The 23,095-nt window shown below is 41.7% G+C and overlaps 1 protein-coding gene across 9 annotated transcripts in view; it reads left to right on the forward strand.

Annotated features, from left to right (window-relative positions):
• Positions 1–23,095, forward strand: part of elavl4 (ELAV like neuron-specific RNA binding protein 4) — a 74,484-nt gene that overhangs the window by 38,727 nt on the left and 12,662 nt on the right. For 7 of the 9 annotated variants that reach the window (XM_042220077.1, XM_042220076.1, XM_042220079.1 and 4 more), the window contains 3 exons: positions 5,762–5,865; positions 10,710–10,863; positions 21,674–21,908. In XM_042220077.1, the coding sequence (XP_042076011.1) occupies positions 5,762–5,865; positions 10,710–10,863; positions 21,674–21,908 (493 nt within the window). The remainder of the gene's footprint in view (positions 1–5,761; positions 5,866–10,709; positions 10,864–21,673; positions 21,909–23,095) is intronic. The other 2 variants (XM_042220078.1, XM_005920757.3) reach the window with 1 other exon arrangement.

Below are 23,095 nucleotides of genomic sequence, written 5' to 3' on the forward strand. Positions count from 1 at the left end.
CAAGTGGAACTGTGGAAACAGTGTTTTTATAGAAAGGCTGTAAAGTTTCCTTCACATAGATGCAGTAAAAATATTTAGATTAGATAGATGTTTTCATGAAATATTTTCACTGAAAGTCACAAACTGCAAAAGAACTAAAGCCAAAAATAAAGAATTAAATAGGATTTGAACACGTCGGCTCTACAAATTGGTTCGGCTCCAGCTTACGTCTGTTTTGACAACACAGCAGTTCAAATGAACTTTTTGATTAATAACTGCACTATTCCAGAGAATTTTGTGGGGAACAATAGACCACAGATACACTGTAAAACAGAAAGATCATACAGCTGTGCGTTTCCTTTGGTAGCGTCCACTTCACATCAAAGAGTATAGTGTGTTTGCCTGATGATAGCAGGAGATGGTGATGAAGATGCTTTCATGTCTGCAGTTCAGGGCTTTTAGTCACATAATAGAACAAAAGGCAGAAAATAATAACAGGAGTTTGTTTCTGTGTGTATCTCACAGCAAATAATTGTGCACCATGCGGTGTATCTCACAGTGTCATTGGTGAATACCTTTTTGTCCAACTTGATTATATAGCTCTACATTCACTGAAACATCTACTTGTCTTTGGTGTGTGTCCATTATGTACTATATCTAGGTACTTGTATGTCATTTTGCATAGGTAGTGTGCTTTCACACTTGCATCTTCTGGTGTGTACATATGTATGTGCACGAACAGGGGAAAGGAGAGGTGAAATTACATAGCAGTGCCAGCAGGTAGGACACCGGCTCGAAGCACACTCATTTTCTCATCTCACACATTGGGCAACCTGCTGCTCCTCAGGAAACAAATAATGGCTTAGTCATAACTCCTCGCCAACACACCAAAGAGCTCCTCACTAGAAATAGCAGTGATTTTTTACCACTGAAAAACATGCCCACCTTCCTATACAATTTGTGTCAGATTGCACAAAAAGGTCTACCAAAAGAGTGGAGGTGGGTTCAAATTAGCCCCCTCTCCTTCACTCTGCCATCCTATGTGGTTAGGCTGTTAGCGAAAGTGGACGCGTGGCACAAAATGATAAAGCACTGCACGGGCACCTGTGCTTATACAGTATGTAATGACAGCTTTTGGCAAATGCACAATAAATACCGTTAACAGCTTAGATTCCTTGATTTTATATATTACATATGTGTTATTCTGGGACTTGCCATTATTAAATTTACATAATTTTTATTAAGAAGCCTCTTTTTATTGCTGCTAAGCATTTTCTTAAGCCGTTAGAAGTGCTGGAGAATTTGCACAAATGGCAGTGTGAGCAGCTGACAAATCAAAGGCGAGTATATATCTTACCTCATTAAAAGGCCATTATGAAGACCAATGCATCATTTGGGTTCTTGGTTTTAATTGACATTTAAAATATATAAGTCAGTGCATCTATTAAGCAAATTGATCAACAGAAGGCAGATTTTCCTGTTAGCTACAACCATGATAGAGGCTATTCATCATGCCATTTTAATAGCTTCTCTATTTTCCCTTTAGATGCACTGATTATGTCATTTTCCAGCAGTATAAAAAGTTTGTGTCTATCAAATATCTCTTAAGTTTTCAGACTTTTCTCTGGAAGTTGTTACACGAAAATAATTTAAATGTCTAATATGTTTATTCTAAACTGTTCAAACACATTTTATAACATTAAGCTGAATTTTTTATTGGTGTTTAGCAGCCGTGAAGAAGAACTTTGATGACATAACTAGAAGAAAAGTGGCAATAGATACAATCTTTGGAAATATGTGGCTAGAGTATTAGAAGAATCATCTTTGTATTTGGTTTACTTTGGTTTACTCTCGGCTGACCTTGCATTCCAGTAAGTTAACTGGTCCTCAGCCATTTTTATGTGCCAGAACGTTGAGGGAGAACTTTGATGCTGTGATCCAAATGTGGTCCTGATCTGCTGAGCAGTGTTGAGGTGTACACGGTAGGTGCTGTGACAGGCTGAAAACCAGCTGTACGGTGCGTTGCTTCTGCATGTGTATCGTACTGCAGGTTACAGATAGAACTGCTCACACTTTTTTATTTATTGCATGGTTCTGCGTGCATATTCACTCCATTGCTAACATTACGGGGCGATTGTGGCTAAAGAGTTGGGAGTTCGCCTTGTAATCGGAAGGTTGCCGGTTCGAGCCCCGGCTTGGACAGTCTTGGTCGTTGTGTCCTTGGGCAAGACACTTCACCCGTTGCCTACTGGTGGTGGTCAGAGGGCCCGGTGGCGCCAGTGTCCGGCAGCCTCGCCTCTGTCAGTGCGCCCCAGGGTGGCTGTGGCTACATTGTAGCTGCCATCACCAGTGTGTGAATGGGTGGATGACTGGTTGTGTAAAGCACTTTGGGGTCCTTAGGACTAGAAAAAGCGCTATACAAATACAGGCCATTTACCATTTACCATTACCTGAAAAACTAAGAAAATGCAACAACAATGGCGTGCTTACTCGCTAGCTACCCACCACTCCACGTATTACTGTCCTGGCATGAAGTCGTACTTTACTACCTGCGTTTGTTTGTGGTGATTGAGCGATTATACGTTTAGATGTGTGCACATGTATGTACATCTGCCAGTGTGGTGCATCTTCTGCCAATCCGTGCAAATTCCAGGCAGCCAGGCAGTTTGCCGGCAGCTCCCTGCTGTTAGCACCGTTTCTTAGCAAGCTGGAAACGGTGGGTGGAATCCCCTCCTGGAGATTTTCTGATGCTGCAGGCAGATGTCTCCCTCTGTTTACCCTCCTTTCCTTGTTCACCTGGGGAAAGATGCCAGCCAGTAAGCCTCGTTCCCACCCTCTTCCTTCCGGCCCCAGAGGCCCTTAACCTTGCCAAAGAAGGAGTGAAGACGCAAGTGGGGGCGGGAGGATATGCCAACACCAGCCTGAGCTCGTATACAACATACACACCCAATTAAAATGCAAACACACGCAAATATCATTTACATATAGTAGCAGCTGCTGAAAACCACAGTCTTCAGAGGTGTAATCAAAGTAAATATAGTGGTGGGTTTGTTGTAAAAGTATCATCTATTACTCACTCACATGTGCGCTTACCCATATTTCCATACCAACTTGTGCACACACGCATGCATGCGCACCTCCCACACTGTGACTACCCCCCCCTCGCAGCAGTAGCATCCATGCTTGCCAGTTTGGCCCCATTTGTCTGACTGGATGACTCAAACAGCCGGCCCATCTCAATGGCGCTGCACAAGTGCTCTTTGCCAGAACCTTCTGGTGGCTGTGCTTGTCGAACCTCAACATTTCTTGTTGAAGATGAAGAAGAGGGGTGAGGAAGGTGCTGGGAAAGTGAGCGAGAGAGGTAGCAAACACCAAAGAAGAGTGATCTCCGTAGCAGGCACTTAACTGTACCCATCTGGAATTTCACTGTAAATTCAATTGATGCACATATGAGCAGTCGTTATTAGAGACACTACTGGGTTATTTAGAATACAGTTTATGGGCAATTTTGCTATGCTTTATTTTAATTCATTCAGTTAATTACTTTTGCCAAATGTTCTCTTTCACTTCATTATTCATAGTCTCTTGTGTACACTATTTAATAAAACATTAGAAGCCCCAGAAATAATTTCCCAGCTATGCTTAATTTTCTTAACTTGCCACCTGATGTCAGCTGAGAGTCAGAGAGGAAGAAGAGAGCGAGAAAAGGATGGTTAGTTATAAATAGCAGTAGTCTCCCCAGGATGGCAGGTTTTTAATTAACAATAGAGTGTCTGATAATCCACAGTTAATCCAGAGGAGAAGAGGGAGGAGAGGGGAGAAGAAGAGAAAATCATCAGCTGTTTGATGTTAGGACTACAAGTCCCTCCTGGCCCTTACACTGCTTGCTTCTGAGCTGTTCTGCGCCGTGATATCCATAGCCCAAATGTATTTATTTTGTGAAACAGCCATGCTCCATATTTTGTGATTCACTTTGTCTCTGACTAACCGCTGTCTGTTCCCATTAGCGTGAATATGTGCATGCCGCTCTTCTTAAACTGCCTGGGATTCTTTGTGCTTGTGTGTGGCGTTAGTGGATGGGGGCTGTTTGTGGAAAACTAGCCGACTGAACGCCCCGACGGCTAGAGGCGTCCGCTTAAAGTCTAAGCGCGTTGAAAGGCTTGATCTGTTGGGGAAACACTGGGAGATGTCAGGCCCGCTTCACTCTCAAAGGGAGTCTGCTGTCTAAGACACTTTGAGCTTGGAGGGAAGTGGGGGTGGTATTTTTCCTCTCGTTTTGCACAGCTGAAAAGACAGTAACAAATATGTTGTTTGTACCTTCTATGATACTTTATTTGCTTAGGCTGAGTTTCGCTGTCATAATTCAGAGAGAATTTGAGTAACATTTATCGCATTATATTTTAGGCATTCACTAGTTGACACATATATTTTGAGTAACTTCAACTGGATGCTCCGGCGCCTTAAATTCCCTCGAGCTCAAGAACACAAGTACAATAAAAAATAATAATGAGAAGTGCAACAATAAGAGCATAACACACTAAGTAAGGCTGTTCAGGCATGAAGTAACACATAGGTTCTTTCTTGTTTGTTTATTTATGTGCATTATTACACCATAATTAACTAGCAGTTTTTGGGGGGTACTCGGTGTGTTTATTATGCCTTTATTTTCATATAGAGAGACCTGGAAAGACAATGTCTCACTCATTAAATGTTTTAGAGCACAAATCTGAACAGCCGTGGCAACAAAGCAGCCTTCGCGTGACAAAAAAAGTCACATCAAAACTCGCGGTGCTCCAGGCAGGAGTCGCTTTGATCTTGTCGGCAGTAACGACGTCACATGTATGTTGTGAAGGATTTTCCAGGCACACATGCATGTTGTCTCAGGTTGGCAGGCGGCTTGTTCCAAAGAAAAGCACCACAATAATTGGGTGTTGTGGTAAGGCTGTTTTTTTTAATGCACAATCAAAATAAAGCTAATTTTTAAAACAACTTCATTCTAAAAACAAACAAACAAACAAACAAACAAACAAACAAACAAACAAACAAACAAAAAAACCTAAATTTTAAAAAACAAACAGTTACAGGTCATTTAACCCCTTTTAATTAATTTGTCAGTTTGGGCAACTGTGTTGACATCACTTCCACCTTTCTCAGATGCTGAGGCCTGTTTATTTGTTATTTAATTTTTGTATTTAACCTTTATTTAACCAGCAAGATCCCGTTGAGATTAAAAACCTCTTTTTCAAGGGAGACCTGGCCAAGATAGGCAGCAGCAAGTGCCTCGCAGTTACAAAAATTACTCAATTAAATACAGGCAGCAGCAACACACATGCAAAAATAAATGAAAAATACAAAATAAAATTCAGTTAAAATGACAAACAATCTAATTGAAACAGTTGCATGTTATGGACTTGGCCTCAAGGATTCTTAGTTTCATTTTAAAAGCACTTAATGAAATGATTTCTGTCATTTTCCAGTCGTTCTGTAGTTCGTTCCAAGCCGAGGGTGCTAAATGGACAAAAGCTCTTTTGCCAAATTCAGTTCAGGCAAATGGAACAGAAATTAACAAGTTGTTTCACTGCAAGCAGGGAACATATATAGGAAGGCAGCAATCCAAGTATTGCCTTATATATAAAACTGTATAGCACCTGAACTCATATCCTTAGTATGACCATCCTGCAGTTTGGCATTGTCTTGCTGAAAAGGCAAGGCCTTACCTGAAACATAAACACCTGGATTGTGAACACATTTTAAAATGCTTCCTTTCTTTTTGCCATTTCAGGACAGAGTCTGGGCTACGGTTTTGTCAACTACATTGATCCAAAGGATGCAGAGAAAGCCATCAACACGTTAAATGGACTCAGACTTCAGACCAAAACAATCAAGGTAAATCACACCATGCATGCCTATGTTACCTAACAACCAGACAAGCAATTAAAGTAAGAAAAGTGTTCTTTGGACAAAAAGATTTCAGTAATTTAAAGTTGTGGAGGTCGTGTTAAACTTAAATTATAAGACTTCCTTCTAATTTCTGAGAGCCCTTTTAGATAGTGATGCTGTTAGCGGATGTGCTGGAGGGTGAGATGGGATTAACATCAATGAGCGTCAGAAATGAAAAAGACCATCTAAATCAAAGAGACACATTAAAAAAAAGCTTGTGACTATGGTTGATATGCTAATTGCTTTTTAAATGTCAGAATGTAAAGGTGAAATTATAGTTATCTCTGAATAAAAGGGAAGAAACACATCAATCATCATATTGTCCAAAATAATTGAGGGCTCTGTTATTGCATTCTAAATGGCAAGACTAATCTGCAGGCTCGATGGTGGTTGTCACAGCAGTAATATCAGCCTCAGTACTGCGCTGTCCTTCCTCCAAACACATTTTAAAGAACCCTCACAAGTAATAGTTTGAGCAGATGTTTTACAGTGTATCAATCCTCCTGTTAATCTAATTTTCTCCCCTCATATCCTCTGCTGTCATCCTCTGTGCTCTGTGCCTGCTGATATGTTGTTTTAAGCTGGGCAGTAATCTGTTGCTCTGTGGTAATCCCTGGATTCTTTCTTTCTGTCATCCGATCTAATCTAGTCTAATCTAATCTAATAGGATGGGATTAGCCTGTTTGCAAATAGGGAATCCCACGGGGAATCCCTCCATTCCCTGGACAGCATAAACTGTCTGGCTTGGTATCGAATTTAAAAAATAAGAGCCTCATATATATTTTGTGCGTGATGTCTAAAATGTGGATTTTATAGAGTAAATGTGTTGTATTAGTGAATATATATGTAAAGATGAGATGTTTACTAGTCTGATTTGTCATAACTTCTCAGTTTTGTGGTAAGCTTTTCTTTGGCTGTCACTTCTTCACCCTGACCTGTCTTATTTGGCTCAGCAGAACTAAAATATATATCCTGCTGCTTTTACACACGCACTCACATAAGCTCAGCGATTCTCTGCGCGATCAACCTCTCACATGTTTAAGCTTGCTGCGGGAGATTTCACTTGTCATGTTTGCATAGTAAGCTAACGATTAATAAGACGATGTCAGAGGAATTGGTGCACAAATTATCATCACTCACAGATCAGTGCTGTCGCTCTCTATACACAGTTCGCACGATTGCAAAGTGAAAGCAAAAAAACAAGCGCAAATTCAAACGCGATTTCAATATGTCACATATTGACAGTGGCTCACCGATGCCAATGACATAATTACCCAGCTACATTTCTGAAAGAATGCAAAAGCATTGACATATATTTTTCCTTCCTACAATAGCCCGACGGGCAGGGTAGCCCGTCTGAAAAAAATCGCTAGCCCCAGGACGTCGGGCTAGCGATTTTGCGAGCCCTGTATCTGATTGAGGAATCACTCATCTTTGGAAAAGAGAGTTTATTACAGAGAAATGTCTCTTTCCAAAATAAAAGCTATACTATCCGCTTCTTCTGGGCTATATTCTCAGCAGCATAAGGAGAATCATGTGCTAACAGCTGTCTAAATGACTCGGCTAAAGTTAGTAGCATGCTTGTTGTTTTTGTCTTTGCACTAGGATGATGTCGGCGTAAATGTGCAGTCATATTCGTTGTGTTCCCACTAGTGCTTTCAGGTTAATCTCGTTGAAATGACCTTAACGCCACAACACGGCAAATCTCCGTTAACGAGCTACCGCCGATCGCCCCGTGCATGGGGCTAGACGGCCAACACGTTAACGAGCTAACTGCGCTAACACACTAGTTCCCACCCATGTAATTGAGCATTGCATGGCACATCCAACATACTGTTTTACTTTAGTCCATGACTCGCTTACCTTCAGGGTCATACGTCACATGAAAACCAAAATAATTCCAAACGCCAGATCTGAATGAGGGTGGGGGAGGTCCATGTTGCAAGGAGAGCTTAACTTCTGTCTCGCTAGCTTGCCCTGCGCTCTTCCTTCTGACTATGCTGTCTGTGTTGAGCGCTCAGTGGATCTGCGCTCGACAGTGCAGCCTAGGCGGAGTAGTCGAACGCAGATTCACTGAGCGCTCAACACAGACAGCATCGTCAGAAGGAAAGTTGATAAAATAAATTACAAATGTTGTATTGTTCGATACATATGCGTACCGAACCGAAAGCACTGTATCGAACGGTTCAATATCGATACGAATATCGTTGCACCCCTAATGTTTACGGGTTGATGTGTCCACGTCTGTATTTTTGCGTGTGTTCCACATGAGCTGCGCTCGTAGCAGGGCTTTCGGAGAGACATGACTACCTAAAAACCAGAGTGCAAGCTTGTGTGTGCGACTGCACAAATCCCCATCAGAGGAGCACCGCCCTTCAAAGTGGCTTTCACTATCAGCTAGTCCAAACAGTTGTTACTTTATTGTAAATCCCTTATTTCTTTCACTTTTTTCCTCCCTAGCTTTGTTGCGTATTAGCTCTTTTTAAGGTTCCTCCAGCGCTGTTTTGTGAAAGTAGTAATAAATATTCAAATCATTTGTTAAGTAAGAGGATCTTTAAAGACTTTTAAAGATTTTTAAAAGGAAGTTGCATGCCTTTTAAAAAATGCATGCATATACCATCTTGTGTCTACGATTTACAAGACGAACTGACGAATCAAGTTACAGTTTGCTAGTATTAAAAATACTGCAAGCTGAATATTGTGCTTTCACAACATTCATAATATTCTCATAGATAGAGGCTTTTTTTTTCCAAATTGAGAAATGCAGGTATACAATAGAACATCGAGGAAAGCTGAAAATATATAATATGATTTTGATTATTAATACTCCAACAGACAGTTTGCCAGGTAGACTCATGAACCACAGTCGTGCATTTGAATCTGACTAACGTGCCTGTTTGTTCATCAGAGATGCTTTTTGAATCTCACACAGTGCGTCGTGCTTTTAAGTAAAAACAAGCTTTTTCCCAATTTTAAAAAATGGGTAGAAGTTGAATTTTGTTTACACAGTGTGCATTTTGTGAAGTCTTTTATTATAGCAGTTTGAGTTCACAGATTTTCACTCTCACACTCTCACGACACAAGAGGTTGCCTCAAGTGGTTCGTGAGATAAAGGCGGCCTTCATAATGACAGAAGACAACCCTGCATCTCTGTCTAGCGCTATCTCTTTTTCACACTTCATTTCCTCCCTCCCACTACTCTCTTTCCCTGCTTTCTCTCTCCACAACAGACTGAAAAACCCTAAAGGTAACAAGGTAAATTAAAAGGCAGCGCGGTAATTCTAAAATTAAGTTTGTCGCTCTTTCATGTCACACCCTTCCCACTCTCTGCCACTACACTACTAAGGAAACGCTTGGCCCAGAGATTCACATGGTCTCGGGTGACATGTCTCTGCGAAGCGTCTTCGAGTTGGTTTCGCTGCCGCTGTTTCCTTCACCATGACACCTCAGATTTGTCAGCAATGGCTGCGACACAGCTTTCCTAGCGAGGTGTGAGGGGAAGCAGAAAGCCAAAGGTGAAAGGAGCTGACAGTGACATGCATGCACATAATCTGAGACACATTTATACTCACTTTAATCTTCACACTTACAGTTTTTCTAACTTTCTTGCACACGCGTACCCACTTCTGCGTCAGACACGCAGCGCACCACACTTGTACACAATACCGCTTACAGCTTGAGGAGGTGTTGATGGATAAGACATCTGGAGTTGGCTGACAAGGAGAGAAAATGAGGGAGAGCTGTACAGAGGAGAAAAAGAGGAGCAGAAAAAAGAGGCAGAATCTGGAAGAGAGAGAAAGAGGAAGGAAGCAGACTGAAAATATTCAGGCAGCGGAAAGGAGAGAGATGCAGACGGAGAGAGGAAGACAGAGGAGAGGCTAAAGACGAAGATGTGCGGCAGGTTTTTAAGAAGTGAGACACGGGGAAAGCCAGCTGTTCCCAATCTTATTCTCTCACTGTAAGAGTTCAGAAGGATTTCCGTGCTGTTGCTCAAGGATATGACTGCATATATCCACAATATTTGCCTGACTTTAACCTTATTTGATGACTTATGTCTCCACATGTCAGAGGTAATGAAAGTACTGCAAGGGAAAGCTGCTCCAGTCAGCAGCGGTAGTAATGGGATTTACACAACTTTCACCGCTGCGGGTCGACAAATGAAGATGGTGTTGAAGTTCACTGGTGGAGAACTTGTGGCGGGAGCTGCGCAGCACAGTTATTCAATTCCAGGAATTACATATAACATTTACAAATAGCATCTTTAGGGAATGCTAATGCATTCACTAAAAAGTCTAATGAAAACTGATGCCTGCCACCAAAACATGTTGGCTCTAGCCTTTTTTATTCATTCATATTTTCACCCAGAACAGCATCAGCAGCGTGATTTTGTCTTGTAGTTATGTATTGGACAAAGTCAGAATCCTCTTCTCCTGGTTGCCTGAGCTGCCTTTTCAAAGTAAAACACCTGTGGTTTCTACTCTGGGGAGCAAAGTTTCCATCTCCTTCTGCAAAGACTGGGGGAGGCATGAAGTGTTATCTCTCCAGTGTTCTAAGCAGCTAAATCTTTTCCTAACAATGATAATCCCTAAGGCAAGGTGTACTCAGAAAACGCAGTCACATTTTCCTCCCTGTGGATCCAGTGATCCGCATCCTTGCCCATCCACAACACACGCACATAAAAGCCTCGCACCTCTAACGCTATAATCTTGTTTATGATTTTTATGCGTAATAAAGCAGCAAAGCTCTAATTTATTTATAAAAGCCCTTACACTGTGTTCTTTTCCCCAAAGGTGTCATATGCGCGACCCAGCTCAGCCTCCATCCGTGACGCTAACCTCTATGTGAGCGGCCTGCCCAAGACCATGACCCAGAAGGAGCTGGAGCAGCTCTTCTCCCAGTACGGACGCATCATCACCTCCCGTATCCTTGTCGACCAGGTCACAGGTATCCATGGGGCAGCACCTCCTCTCCCTTTCACTTTAACACCGAGGCACATGAACCCATTATAAATTGATACTCTCTTGTTTATGTGGAAGTTTACAGAATTTCCCCATTGCCTCGTCATTGCCTTCTCTATTTTTAGGGAAAATAGCAACCGTTCGTGCTTTATTCTAAAAACATTTTTGTGTCACATTTCACTCGACAGTGTGACCAGATTCAGGAATACTGAAATAGCATAGCTCGATGTTTTTCATTATTTATTTCAGTCACCAGTGGACAAATCAAATAAAAGTCCTGTGGTTGCAGTTATGAGGTGCTGTGCAGTCAGTCTGCACCGTTCAGATAATAATGTAATTTCCAGAGGAAGCGTCATGCCATTTAAGCTGGTGTTGTCATGTTTTCCTGTGATTGGCACACCAGTGCAATGACAGCATTGATGTGACCGCAGAGAGCATTTATTAATTTGCATTTTGCGCTTCTTTACGTTCATAAAAAAATGTTGTGCAGATACCCAAAACCCTTTTGAACTTGTGAAAGAGTCACAGAAATCTGAATCAATTAATCAAAATAAAGTCTTGAAATAAGAATCTTTTTCTACAGCTGTTCCCAAACACGATGACACCTGTCATAACTTTTTTTAAATTCAGCAAATTCAACAAAAATTCCAACTACAGGAGTTTATAAGATAATTTTTTAGTACAAGTGAAAAATGTTCTCATGCAGCTCAAATTAGTAAGAAACTGTTAATTAAAGTAATGTCAGTCATGTTATGCTGTGCAAATGTGCGAAACATATTTTGATTTCGGTCGTACTTCCAGCTCTAGTGAGTAAGTGACCATAAGAGGTAATTTTTCTGCGTGTGACCCCTGCTTGGGATGCCACTGCGAAAATAGTAATTACATGAGGGCATGAATTGCATAGTCTCATGCTCAGTTACACATTCCACTACATCCAGAACGCAGGAATGAATCACATCACCCCATTGTATTGCAGAAGAACCCCTCCAGCATTTCTCTTAGATCCATTTCAGGATGTGTGTGTGTGTGCCTACGGGCTCCAACCTGCTCCAGTGTTATTTGCAATGTGTACTGATGAAGCAGAAAAGGAGCAGCATGCTGTAAGCCACACTCATTTGCCTAAGCAGAATAAATCACTGCTGGCAGTGAAGTCCACGCCTGTCTGTATGCACTGAGCACAGGAGGAGAGGGGAAAGCAGAGGAAGTGAACACAAAGGATCGGAGAAAAGGAGAATGAGAAAGTGCAGATGAGGATGGAGGAGGTAGAAAAAAAGAGGATGAGCAGAGACGGGGAAGGAAAAGGAATGTGAAGTGAGAGGGAGCAGAGAGAACACTATGAGGATGGAAACGGAAGTTAAAGGTGGAAGAGATACACCGCCTTATCCATAAACACTTAGATGATGGGGCAAATTTCTTGGCCATCTCTTAACTAACAGACCTGTCACACCACCGTCCACTTTAAAGCCAGGGGAGTCCCTGTAAAACACCACACGGCTGCACAGCAAGGCGACATCTGCTTAGTAACAGCCAAATGTGTGTTTGCTCAGGACACATGCCATCGTTAAAACAACTCTCAGTGCATTCGCTGAAGGCTAGGTTCACAAGAGGCTAAATTAATTATTGTAATCACTCTTGTCTAGCACAGGATCAGTTTAAAAGTTGACCGCTTAGCATGTTCAAATGTAATGCTGCAACAGTCAAAAAGGAAAGTACAGCCTCTTTAAAATCTAAGGTTTTACATATCAGGGCATAATAAAACCTTGCAGTCATTAGCTGTACCTAAAATAAAATAAATACAACATCAGATTAACAACAAAATATGGGATTTTACATTTAGTCATCCATTTAGTTAACAAAGACTAGATGTAATAGCAGAGTGAAAAACTAAGTCCACACTTAGAGGGTAAGTAACAGACAGGTGCTGCTAATCAAATGCACTTGATTAATCTATCATCAGCAAGTGTGAGCACCTCTATAAAAGCAGCAGTTTGGGCAGTTTGCTGGTCTGGAGAAGGATGCCAAGAAGGAAACACATTAGCAATGATCTTAGAGAAGCGATTGTTGCTGACCATCTGCAAAGGGTTCTTAGAGCTTTTCCAAAACCAAAGTCAAACCAGCCAAAGTCCATCATTATAAAGTGAGAATGATTATTCATAAGTGGAAAACATTCAAGACAGTTGCCGATTTGTTTGGGTGTGGATGTTCCAGCAAATTCACACCATGGTCAGGGCATGCAATGCTCTGCACAAACCCAAGAGCCACATCTCAGACTTTACAGACCTCAGTTAGCATGTTAAATGTTCAATGTCCATGGCAGTGAAATTTGAAAAGACTGAACAAGTATGGGTTGTTTGAAGTTGTTGGCGGGAGAAAGCATCTCCTCTCTAAAGACTGGAACAATGTGCTTCAGACAGACAAGAGCAACATGGAGATGTTTGGCCATAATAATTAGCTCAAAGGGGGAATGATTAGGGCTTGTTTTCCAGTCGCTGACTGTGTATTCCTCTCTATACAAAGTATTCTAGAGTCAAATGTGAGGCCATCATTCTAACAGCTAAAGCTCAGCCAAAATTGAGTAATGCAACAGGGCAGTGATCCCCAAAACAAAAGCAAATCTGCACCAGAAAAAAGAATCAAGGTATGCCAGTGGCGCAGGTCTCACCTAGTGAGACCTGCACTAGGTCCCAGCCTGATTGAAATGCTGTGGCGGGACTTTAAGAGAGCTGTGCATGAACAAATGCCTGCAAATAAGTTCTCCACAACAATGTGAGAGACTGAGAACGTCATACAGAGAAGGATTTTAAAACTTGAACCATGCTGCGTACTTCTTCTGCATTTTTGTTCAGCAATTAATGACACAGTGTAATATGTCATGTGTTTTTGTTCAGCTGAGGTTGTATTTGCCTAAGTCTCTAAGTCCTGATGAGATCTCGATGTTTTATTATGTCCTGTAAAGTTCGTTCTTTTTTTGCATGTTTGTTCAGTACAGTAGTTTGAGGAATATCCCATTCCTCTCTCCTGCACAGTCCCTTTTTTCACACATTGGATGAAAAAATCTAATTAGACCCCAGACTGAATCTTTTTTTAATGATGCCTGGAAAACTGGCTGTTGCGTTTGACAGAAGGCGACGCTGACATCACTCGTCTGGAAAAGAATATCAGAGCTAATCGGACAATTTAAGGCAAACAAGCTATGCTTATCCGCATCGTGTACAAGATGAATATAGTACAGTAAATGAAGACTGGGAAAACAATCCTCACATGCACTCGTGTAAAAGTTATATTGGTCAGCACACACAGAGAGCAGGAGGTGGGTTTTTTTAGTCTGTGAACACCCTCACTTACAATAATTGCTATCCTAACTACTGCCCTGGCCACCTGCCTCACAATTGAAATAGACACGTACTATATATGCACACACAGACACAAAGATTATGTGTGAGAGAGATGTTCTTCAAGGTGGCCCCAGAGGGTTAAGGATCAGCAGGAGAAATGTTAATGATTAATTAGATGTTAGAGTTGCTGGTGATTAAAAACATGGAGGACTTTAGAAGGGCCCTGAGACTAGTATGCTGGCATCATTGACTCATCTTTTTCTTCTCTCTGTTACTGTACAGGCATACGCATACACCCACCCACACACTCACTGCCATTAAAGAGAGAAATGGGCTGCAAATTAAAACTCTCCTGTGACTGCCAAAATGTAAGTACAGAACAAGAAAGAGGAGAGACTCAGAAAGGCAGCGAAGGAGCGAGAGGGATAGAGATTTGTGCTTGGTGTCAGACTGCTTTTTGGTTCAATGAGCGGATCGCTGTCCTGTTAGCCAGCCGCAGGATGTCCTGATGTCGGTTGTGTCACGGTGACACCTCAAAAAAAGTCCTCAAAACTTTAGTCTTCCTGGCTTTAGGGGCATATTGATAGAGCGCCGTTACAGTGCAGCACCTTGAAGTCTCCGTGCAGGTCGACAGTGAATCATCAGCGTTTTTCTAAAATTCAGTTCACTCAGTGATTCACTCTTTCTGCTAAACCGGGGATGGATTTGAAACACACCCTTACCCTGCTGATGTAAACTGCATAGGCTTTATACAGGAGCAAATCAGAGAGATGCTGCATAGAGCTGCTGAAGTAACGAATGTTCTGCAGTGACCATCGGCAGATGGGCTGATGATCTCCAGCTCCTGCTCAGCTAAATTGGGAACATGAAGTCTGTTCTATAAATGACCCTCCTCATCAACAGGATGCACCCTGCAGTCACTCTTCTGTTCTTGAAGACATGAAGGAACTTTATCACTGTTAGCATCATTCGTGGACAGAGATGGCTGAAGCAAAATTCACCAAAACTGGCAAATTGCCCCAAAGACTCAGGGCGCGAACGCAACATTGACTCGACAAGGGTATCTCTCCATCTCTCCCTCACCATCCCCCTTCCTCTGTCTATCGATTTCTTCTGAATGGATAAGCATATTGTCTCTTTATCAGCGCGCATAGCGCCAGATTCCCCCTCCCGCCTTTCTGTCTAACCTTCGGGGAAGGCGGTCAGGCCGTGATTTTATGTTCTGACAGCTGATTTGAGCTAGCCTCAAACACACCAATCTGAAACACATGCAATATCGGAGACCTCTTTGGTTCAATAGCTGGCTATTCCTAGGTCTTCATCTCATATGCACACAGAGGTCAATGCTTACCTGATCAATGACTGCAAATACAATTGATCCGGAGGCACAGCTTTTTCAAATGACAGCCCTAATGTGAAACTAAATTGCTGCTCTTTGTGTGTAAGGACCGACTGTAAAAAGGCTGATGCCACATTTCCCTTTGTGTGGGATGGAAGGAGGTAATGGAGAAAAGATTCCCATGGTAACAAGTAGCAAGCATTAATTCTGTCATATAACTCGTGATGGGGATTGCCTGTGATGCTAGTAGGTGCATCTTGCACGCACAATGAAATTATATGTAATATTTAGTGAAAGTTACATGATAGGCAGCAAAAAGAAGCATTAAACTGAGAATGTATAAAAGCTTTTTTCGACAGGCAGCATCACAAATATGCAATGCTAGAGTTGAAATTAGGTTTATGGAGGTATTAAAAGTCTGACCACGTTCAGTGTGCATAATGCTGCACAGAACAGGACCTGTTTAGCCAAAATTATATTTTAATCAGAGCTATTTTCGTTTTACCTGAAACACCCTTTTTGCCGGTGACTTTGGAAAGGAAGCCAGAAAGAGTGCAGTTGTTGCCCCCTGTAAGGTGACATTTTTAGATCAGAAAAAGAGAGAAAAAAAACAACAAGAGAAACAAGAAAGATTTAATTTTTATTGTCTCACAATTTGTGATTAGACGGGCTCAACCGTTTAGAAAATGCGCTCCCAGAAGGTCATAACCGAACGTTTTTATGTTTTCAGATGCATAGACGTGATGCGTGGAATTACTCTGCAGCAGTCTGGAGTTGGTTGCTCATGATATAAACACAGTACTCGCGGTGCATATGCTTAAAACGCTTTAGCGCAGCCCATTTCTATTTAGAAGCTGCAGACCGAACACATAATATATTTCCCCTGCTGCCATTAGATCGCTGTAAGCATTTAGTCAACTGGAGAAAAGCTTTTAGAGCTGTTGTTGATGTGGGGAGTGATAAAAGCCATCAAGTAACCTAGAGTACAAACTTGCTTTACATTGGCGTCATCTCTGCAGTTAGATTGAACTTGTAATTTTGGTCTTGATTTAAATGTAAATATTAATTTGTGGTCTTCAGCTTTATTCTGTAGTTTGCAGTTACAGCCTAAACTTCAGCTTTGCTTGTCTTTCCAGTCAGTGCCTCATTTGCGAGGAGGACGACTGCTTAGTTCCCATTTTTTATCCGTTCTTCTCATACCTGTTGTAATGCACAAGTAAATATAGTACTTGTGCATTACAACAATACCTTTTTTCCTCAAAGGAACTGCCCTTTCTCTGCACAGTTAGTATGTTCTCTCCTCTACTGACTTGAATAATGAATGTTCCTCTACAGACTGACACCACACTGATTCCCTGTTCTCTGTCTGTCCAATAGCAGAGAACAGAACGGTCAAGGTGATATGAGCAGAGAGCTTCTTCCTGTAGATGGGATGACTGCAGCCTTGACTCACGCTATCATCTCACATCTCTCTGCCTCGAGTTTGTTTTTCCTGTAATCTTTCGAGTGCGTTCCATCTCTGTGATAGTCGACACACACGCACACAAAACCACATATAGATATGCACATCAATACATGCGTACGCACACACCAGACAGATGGTTGGAGCTCGGCTCTGACAGAGGCCAAAGCACAGGGCACCTCCACTCTTCAAAGTCTCTGAGCCTCTCTTCTCACTGCTTTTTTAAATGCCATCTGTACCCAGGCAAACTAATGCTACTTAAAACAAGGACATTGCATTTTTTTTCCTGCCTCTAATTAGAAGCCAGTAGGAAGTTTCTTTCTGTCTCTGCCATATTAAAAATCTCTTGGAAAGGCAAGTCTAATAATTTGATACTCTTGGCACACAATTGTACGTCAAATAAAAATAAAAGGAAGGGAGATGGGAAAACAGAACACCGGAAAACAACAAGATTTTGCGTATGCATGCGAGCACTGGTGCATGCATCTGCCAGAGTGGGCCTGCTTACAAGAATACATTGTGCTAGATGGATGTGTGTGAGAGACAGAGAGCTAGAGAAAGAGAGAGAAATTCTGTATGTGTGTGTGTGTTTCATTATCCAGCAGCCAGGTTTCTCACCTCACTTTTTTCTGGTCCCTCAGAGGAGCACTCATTTCTCTCTGTCAGTCAGTCAGTGTTTGGGGAAATGATAGTGGGTTTTAGAGAAAGAGCGGCTTTGTTTGGGAAGGAGCAAGCAAGAATAGCACTGTTTCCTTTCATCATCATCCTTTTTCTGTCACCTCCTAACATTCTCCTCTATTACCTTTTCTCCTTTTGTCCTTTCCTTCCTTACTTCTCATCCCCCCCTCTTTCCCTTTCTCCTTTTCATTCCGGTCTTGCCCATCCCCACGCCAAGCGCTCGCTTCTCATCCCCCATCCTCACTCCTTCTGTTTCCCCCTCCCCGGACTGAGGCAGCGTGTTATTAGTAAGGCAGCCAATGTGCCTGTCGGTGTGTGTTAGAGAGAGATAAGCACAGGTAGAGAGAGTTACATAAGCCTCTGTTGATTACTGTGGAGGAGAGGGAGAGCAAAAAAAGAGAGTAAGAGGTGAGAGAGAGTGAGAAAGACCGATTGGTATACCTTAGTAAGTACATTGTGCTCTAATGTTGCCTGTATGGCTGGCTGGTGGGTGATAAGTAGGCCTAGGCTTCTGGGGCTGGTTGAAAGGACAGTCATTAGGTTGGACTTCGTAGACTGGCAGCTTGCTTCATAGATTGCGAGTTTGTTTTTGTTACTCTGTTTAACCGGAGACAAATAAACCTTTCTCAAGGTTTATTACATTAATATGGCATGACAGAGTGGTAAAAACAGAACAGGTGCATGGATTTAAGAAGCTGTTTTTATCTTTCTTAAAAATACCTGCATTGTTTTTCAAGGCTCGTTATATTCTACCAATTTTCACCAAGGAGCAAAACCGGTAAAGAAGCAATGCTGCTACGTATTATCTGTTCGCTTGTTCGCCAGTATTCTCTACAAAAGTTAACATTTTAACGATCCGTGCTATTTGATTGGATCGTCTTTCTTTCCTATCATAAACACGGGCATTGTATTTTATTTTGACCAAATCCTAAATGTGCCATACTGCTGCAGTAAGTACTAACTAGATTTCCAGCATGTATTAATCAATTGCTGAATATAATCCCCAACAATTACAATCTTTTAGTCCTCGCTGAGTAACACTTTGTAAAAACTGCAGAGCTCTGCTGTTTTAGGAAAATGCTCAGTGCTTTATTATATATTTGTGACGCAAACCCTGGAAGAAATGGGCTTGGGGCTCTGTGTCACAGTCGGGGTGGGAAGGTTGAAAGCTACGAGAGACTTTGGGTATTTTTTAATTAAATTTTCTGAAATAAGGAAATCAGAGAAATGTAATCTTTATCATTTCACGAGGCGGTGGAGATCTAACAGATGTTGAAGTGAAGGCTGTCTCACTGCAACAGTAATTGGATTCAGAACGCATTTCACATATTGACACCCCAATGGGATGTTGGGTGAACTTCGTGACACGGCAGTACTTTCACTATTAGACGCACTGAGGAATTATGAGAACTCTAAAATTTAAGGCTTGTCAATATTTTTGCTGTGAATGTCGCAAAACCCATTCATTCTGTTTCATTACATGATCTGTGAGCATTCTTGACTGAACAGAGCCAACAGGCACAAGTACAGCATGTGCACACATTTTGCTCAGTAGAATTATGGGTGATGAGGTTTCCTGCCAACCAACCTTTCTCACCTACTTACAATGCTACTGTGCAACCTCAAGGACAAGAGGAGCTGGTGCATACATAAAACAAACAGAATACACACACACACACAAATCTTTTCTCTGTCTTGCTCTCATATAAACACTGCGGTTTGGTCACGCTCCATCGAAAATGGTCATGGACACCTCCAGTCCTCTTTCCGCACTTCATTCTTAATAGCACCTCTTCAAGTCATCACATAAGTATGTGCGTGCACACGTGAATGGGTGTTTGTGTGTTTGTGTCGGGCCTTCATCTGTATGCCAAGCGTTTGTCTGGAGGCCCTCCAGCAAGAACCGGCTTAGAAGGAGCTCAAGGCCAAACAAGTGTGAGGATTAAAGGACGAATAGAGTCCTCTCTTCTGCACTCATCTCAGTGGAGGAAGTAAATGAGCAGTGCTCTCGTCTTTCTTAACTACCGCTGAGGTGCCCTTGAGCAAGGCTCTCGGAGTTGCCAAGCGCCTTATAGAAAAGTAGGGTTATTGCAGTTATCAAAGTAAACTAAGGCATTGGGGATATTTAAATGCGCAGCGTCCATTAGCGAAAAACTGTTATTTACTATACCTCAGAAACAAACGCACTGTTCCCCACTTTTCACACAACATATGCATGAAAACAACTGTAATATGTAAAGAAAGCTGTAGGAACAACAGAGGCTGTTGTTTACACTATGTACATCCCATTAGAATTGCTCGTTTTCCTGCTTCTATCAAGCTAATTAAAATGTGCAGGTACAGAGTTGGCACAAATGGAAATAAGGGAAGAGAATTTGTGAAAGGCTGTCTGGGGAGAGGGAGGTAGAAAGGTTAAAAAATGAGAATTTAAAAAAACATTTTTATGAAGTAAGAGTTAATGAGTTCAACCACCAGACATAAAGAAAATGCTGTGGTTCAAATCTGAGCCTCGCAGTGCTTTTTATTCGGTAAAGACTCTGAGTTAAGAGGTTTCTTTGTGTATAAGTTCCAAAGTCAGAAAGTTGTTGCTTATATAGTTAAAAAAAAACTTTTCAGAAAAAGTAAACAAATTATGTTAGACTACAGAGAGCAAATTAGTTTTGAAAATTATTTTTATATTGCCATTCTTTCACAAGTCATGTTTCTGCTGCTGCAAAAGGACACTGATCACCACAGTTTGCAGTAATTGAGCTCCTTTTGTTGAGGTGACAGTTAAGAAAATACTTCCAGCACGGTATTTGAAAGAGGCAAGAAAATTGCAGAGAATATGCAAATCAGTTACCTGAAGAAAAATAAAAATAGAGTAAGAGAGCGAGAGAGAGGGAAAAGCACAATGCTGTAAATCCAGAGTACAGTCACATTTATGTATTGGTTTAAATGTTTAAACTGGATTTCACCTTATTAGAAGATAAGTAATTTTTAATGAATGGTTTGCTTTCGTAGGGCGTTTTTATCTTTCTGCTTGGCTGGAAAGTAAATAACCTTCTGGTGCTCGTCTTTGGAGAAAAGAAAAGAACAAAAGGAGTGAGATGGTCAAGGTGCTTAACAGAATGAGAATTCAGGGGAGCGAGTACCATGAGACGAGCCAACAGGAAGTAGCGGGCTGGCATGAACAAAATGTGGAATAACAATAAGGAGTGCCTTTTAAGTGTGTGAGAGAGACTGCACACAATGATGCTCATACACAACATTCCCCTCTTCCTTACTTCCTCTCTTTTATTCAGCCTCAGTCACATAGACATGCCTGTGTGCACACAGTATTATGTAAATAGTCTCTTCGGCAGAGTGCTGCTGTCACTGCGCGAGCATCCTCTGGGCCATGCAGGCAGCCTCATTAAAACAAGGCACAGCATCCGTTAATAGATACACATATGTACACATATACGCATGTACATGTACACGTATAGAGATGCACACTTCTTAATACGCACAATGCACCAGTAAAGGACCCACCAGGGGAGCTTCCCTAAATGTTCCTCTCAGGTGGCAGTCAAAAATATCGCCACGGAAACAGCTCAAATGTCACGGAGAGCGGTGCATGAGGAGGGCGTGCAGGGGTGACTGCGACTGGAATGAGCGTAAGAAAAGACGTGACTTTGTGGCTTTAAACACACTCTGGGTCAGTGCCACAGTGTGTGTAGCTGGTGTGTATGTGTGGGTATGCCTGTATTTGTGTTACTGTTAGAGTACAAAGCCATTTGCATTAAAAATACTTTACAATTTATTACTTTTTTTGCTTCTTTTACACTGTGGAGCATGATGTCATTGTTTATTTGTGTGGGATCTTTAAATAGGAGTACTTATCATGTGCAAAAGTAAGAGTGCTACTCAGCAGCACAGACATCTTTTAAATATATAGACAGTAAACCTTTGTCTGATACCTGTAAAGTAAAAGGGGCCCCTGTTTGTTTCTGATCTGCTGGCCCCGCAGGTGGCTCCAGAGGTGTTGGCTTTATCCGCTTTGATAAGAGGATAGAGGCTGAGGAGGCCATCAAGGGCCTGAATGGCCAGAAGCCATCGGGCGCTGCCGAGCCTATAACGGTCAAATTCGCCAACAACCCCAGCCAGAAGACCAGCCAAGCTCTTCTGTCACAACTCTACCAGTCACCTAATCGCCGATACCCTGGCCCCCTTCACCACCAGGCTCAGAGGTTCAGGTGAGTACAGGGGCAGGAGGACGACAGAGGAGAAGGTGGGGAGGGGAGGCTTTTAGGCAGTTTCGACACAATCGTTACTTATATCTCTATATGTGATGTGTCTAATGCAGAGTTTCCAAACCTTTGGCGCTGACCCAGTATTAAATCTTTACTATTAATTTGACGAGCCCAGGAAATTTCCAGTTGAAGTGGAGTGGCTGGTCCACTGTTCAGTAATTTTGAAAGCAGCCTTGCAGACAGTAGGTTGTCCTTGAACAGCCAGTATGAGCAGCCTGATTTTTTTTGTCAGAGACATCGCGTGATGAGCCATTTGGGGTGCGCCTGGTTCCAAAAGTAAAAGTCTTTCTCAGACCATTTCCCAGTCTCATTTAATTAACGTGATTATGTTACATGAGTCACTGTTGGAGCGCTATTAAGGACGGACGCAAGATGCTCCAAAGTACAAAAGAGCAACAGCTGCATTATAAAAGACCTTTTTAATGAAAATCCAAAAGGATCCAAATGTGTCCACATAAGAACGCAAGTTTGATGTTATCTACAACCTTGTATGAACTCAAATTAATTCACTTTCAGTTAAACTTCAGGTAAATTTTTGAAACAATTGGAAGCCTGAGACAGCGGGCATCTGCTATAAAGTGATGAAAAGCTCAATTTCTTAGAAAGAAAGCTAATTTAAAGTGATAGCTATAACATAACAGCATCATGATCTTGTTGCAGAGTCTTTTGTATCTAATTTGACCAAAAAAATGCATTAAAAGAAAAAGTAATAATAAAATAACAGGATTTCAGAGACTGAAACATACTTCCTAGAACCAGTGGCACCTCCTCCTTCCAGGCTCTTTTTCAGAGATGTTTTAAAGTAGCAAATTGAAAACAAAGTGTAGACATAAGATAATCAACAACATGATTGGGCCATCTGCTCACAAGGTTGGGAATCTCAAGTTGAATGTCATCTGCTTATGTAGAAATGAAGGAAAACAAGTAAAGTATTTACTAGAAAGCTTCACAAACAGCCATGATTTGTGTATCGCACAATCTGAAACTAAAATAATTTGATTTAATGTTGACTGATCAGCTATCAGTCTTAAACTTCATACAGATTTTTCTTGGTCAACGTGAAACTCAGTGCATTCAATTTAGGAAACACGTCTACTCCAAACAACAGGCCTGATTTGGAAAACACGCAC

The sequence above is a fragment of the Haplochromis burtoni genome, unplaced genomic scaffold, assembly GCF_018398535.1.
Source record: "Haplochromis burtoni strain Fernald_Lab_line unplaced genomic scaffold, NCSU_Asbu1 Contig_42, whole genome shotgun sequence".
NCBI lineage: Eukaryota > Metazoa > Chordata > Actinopteri > Cichliformes > Cichlidae > Haplochromis > Haplochromis burtoni.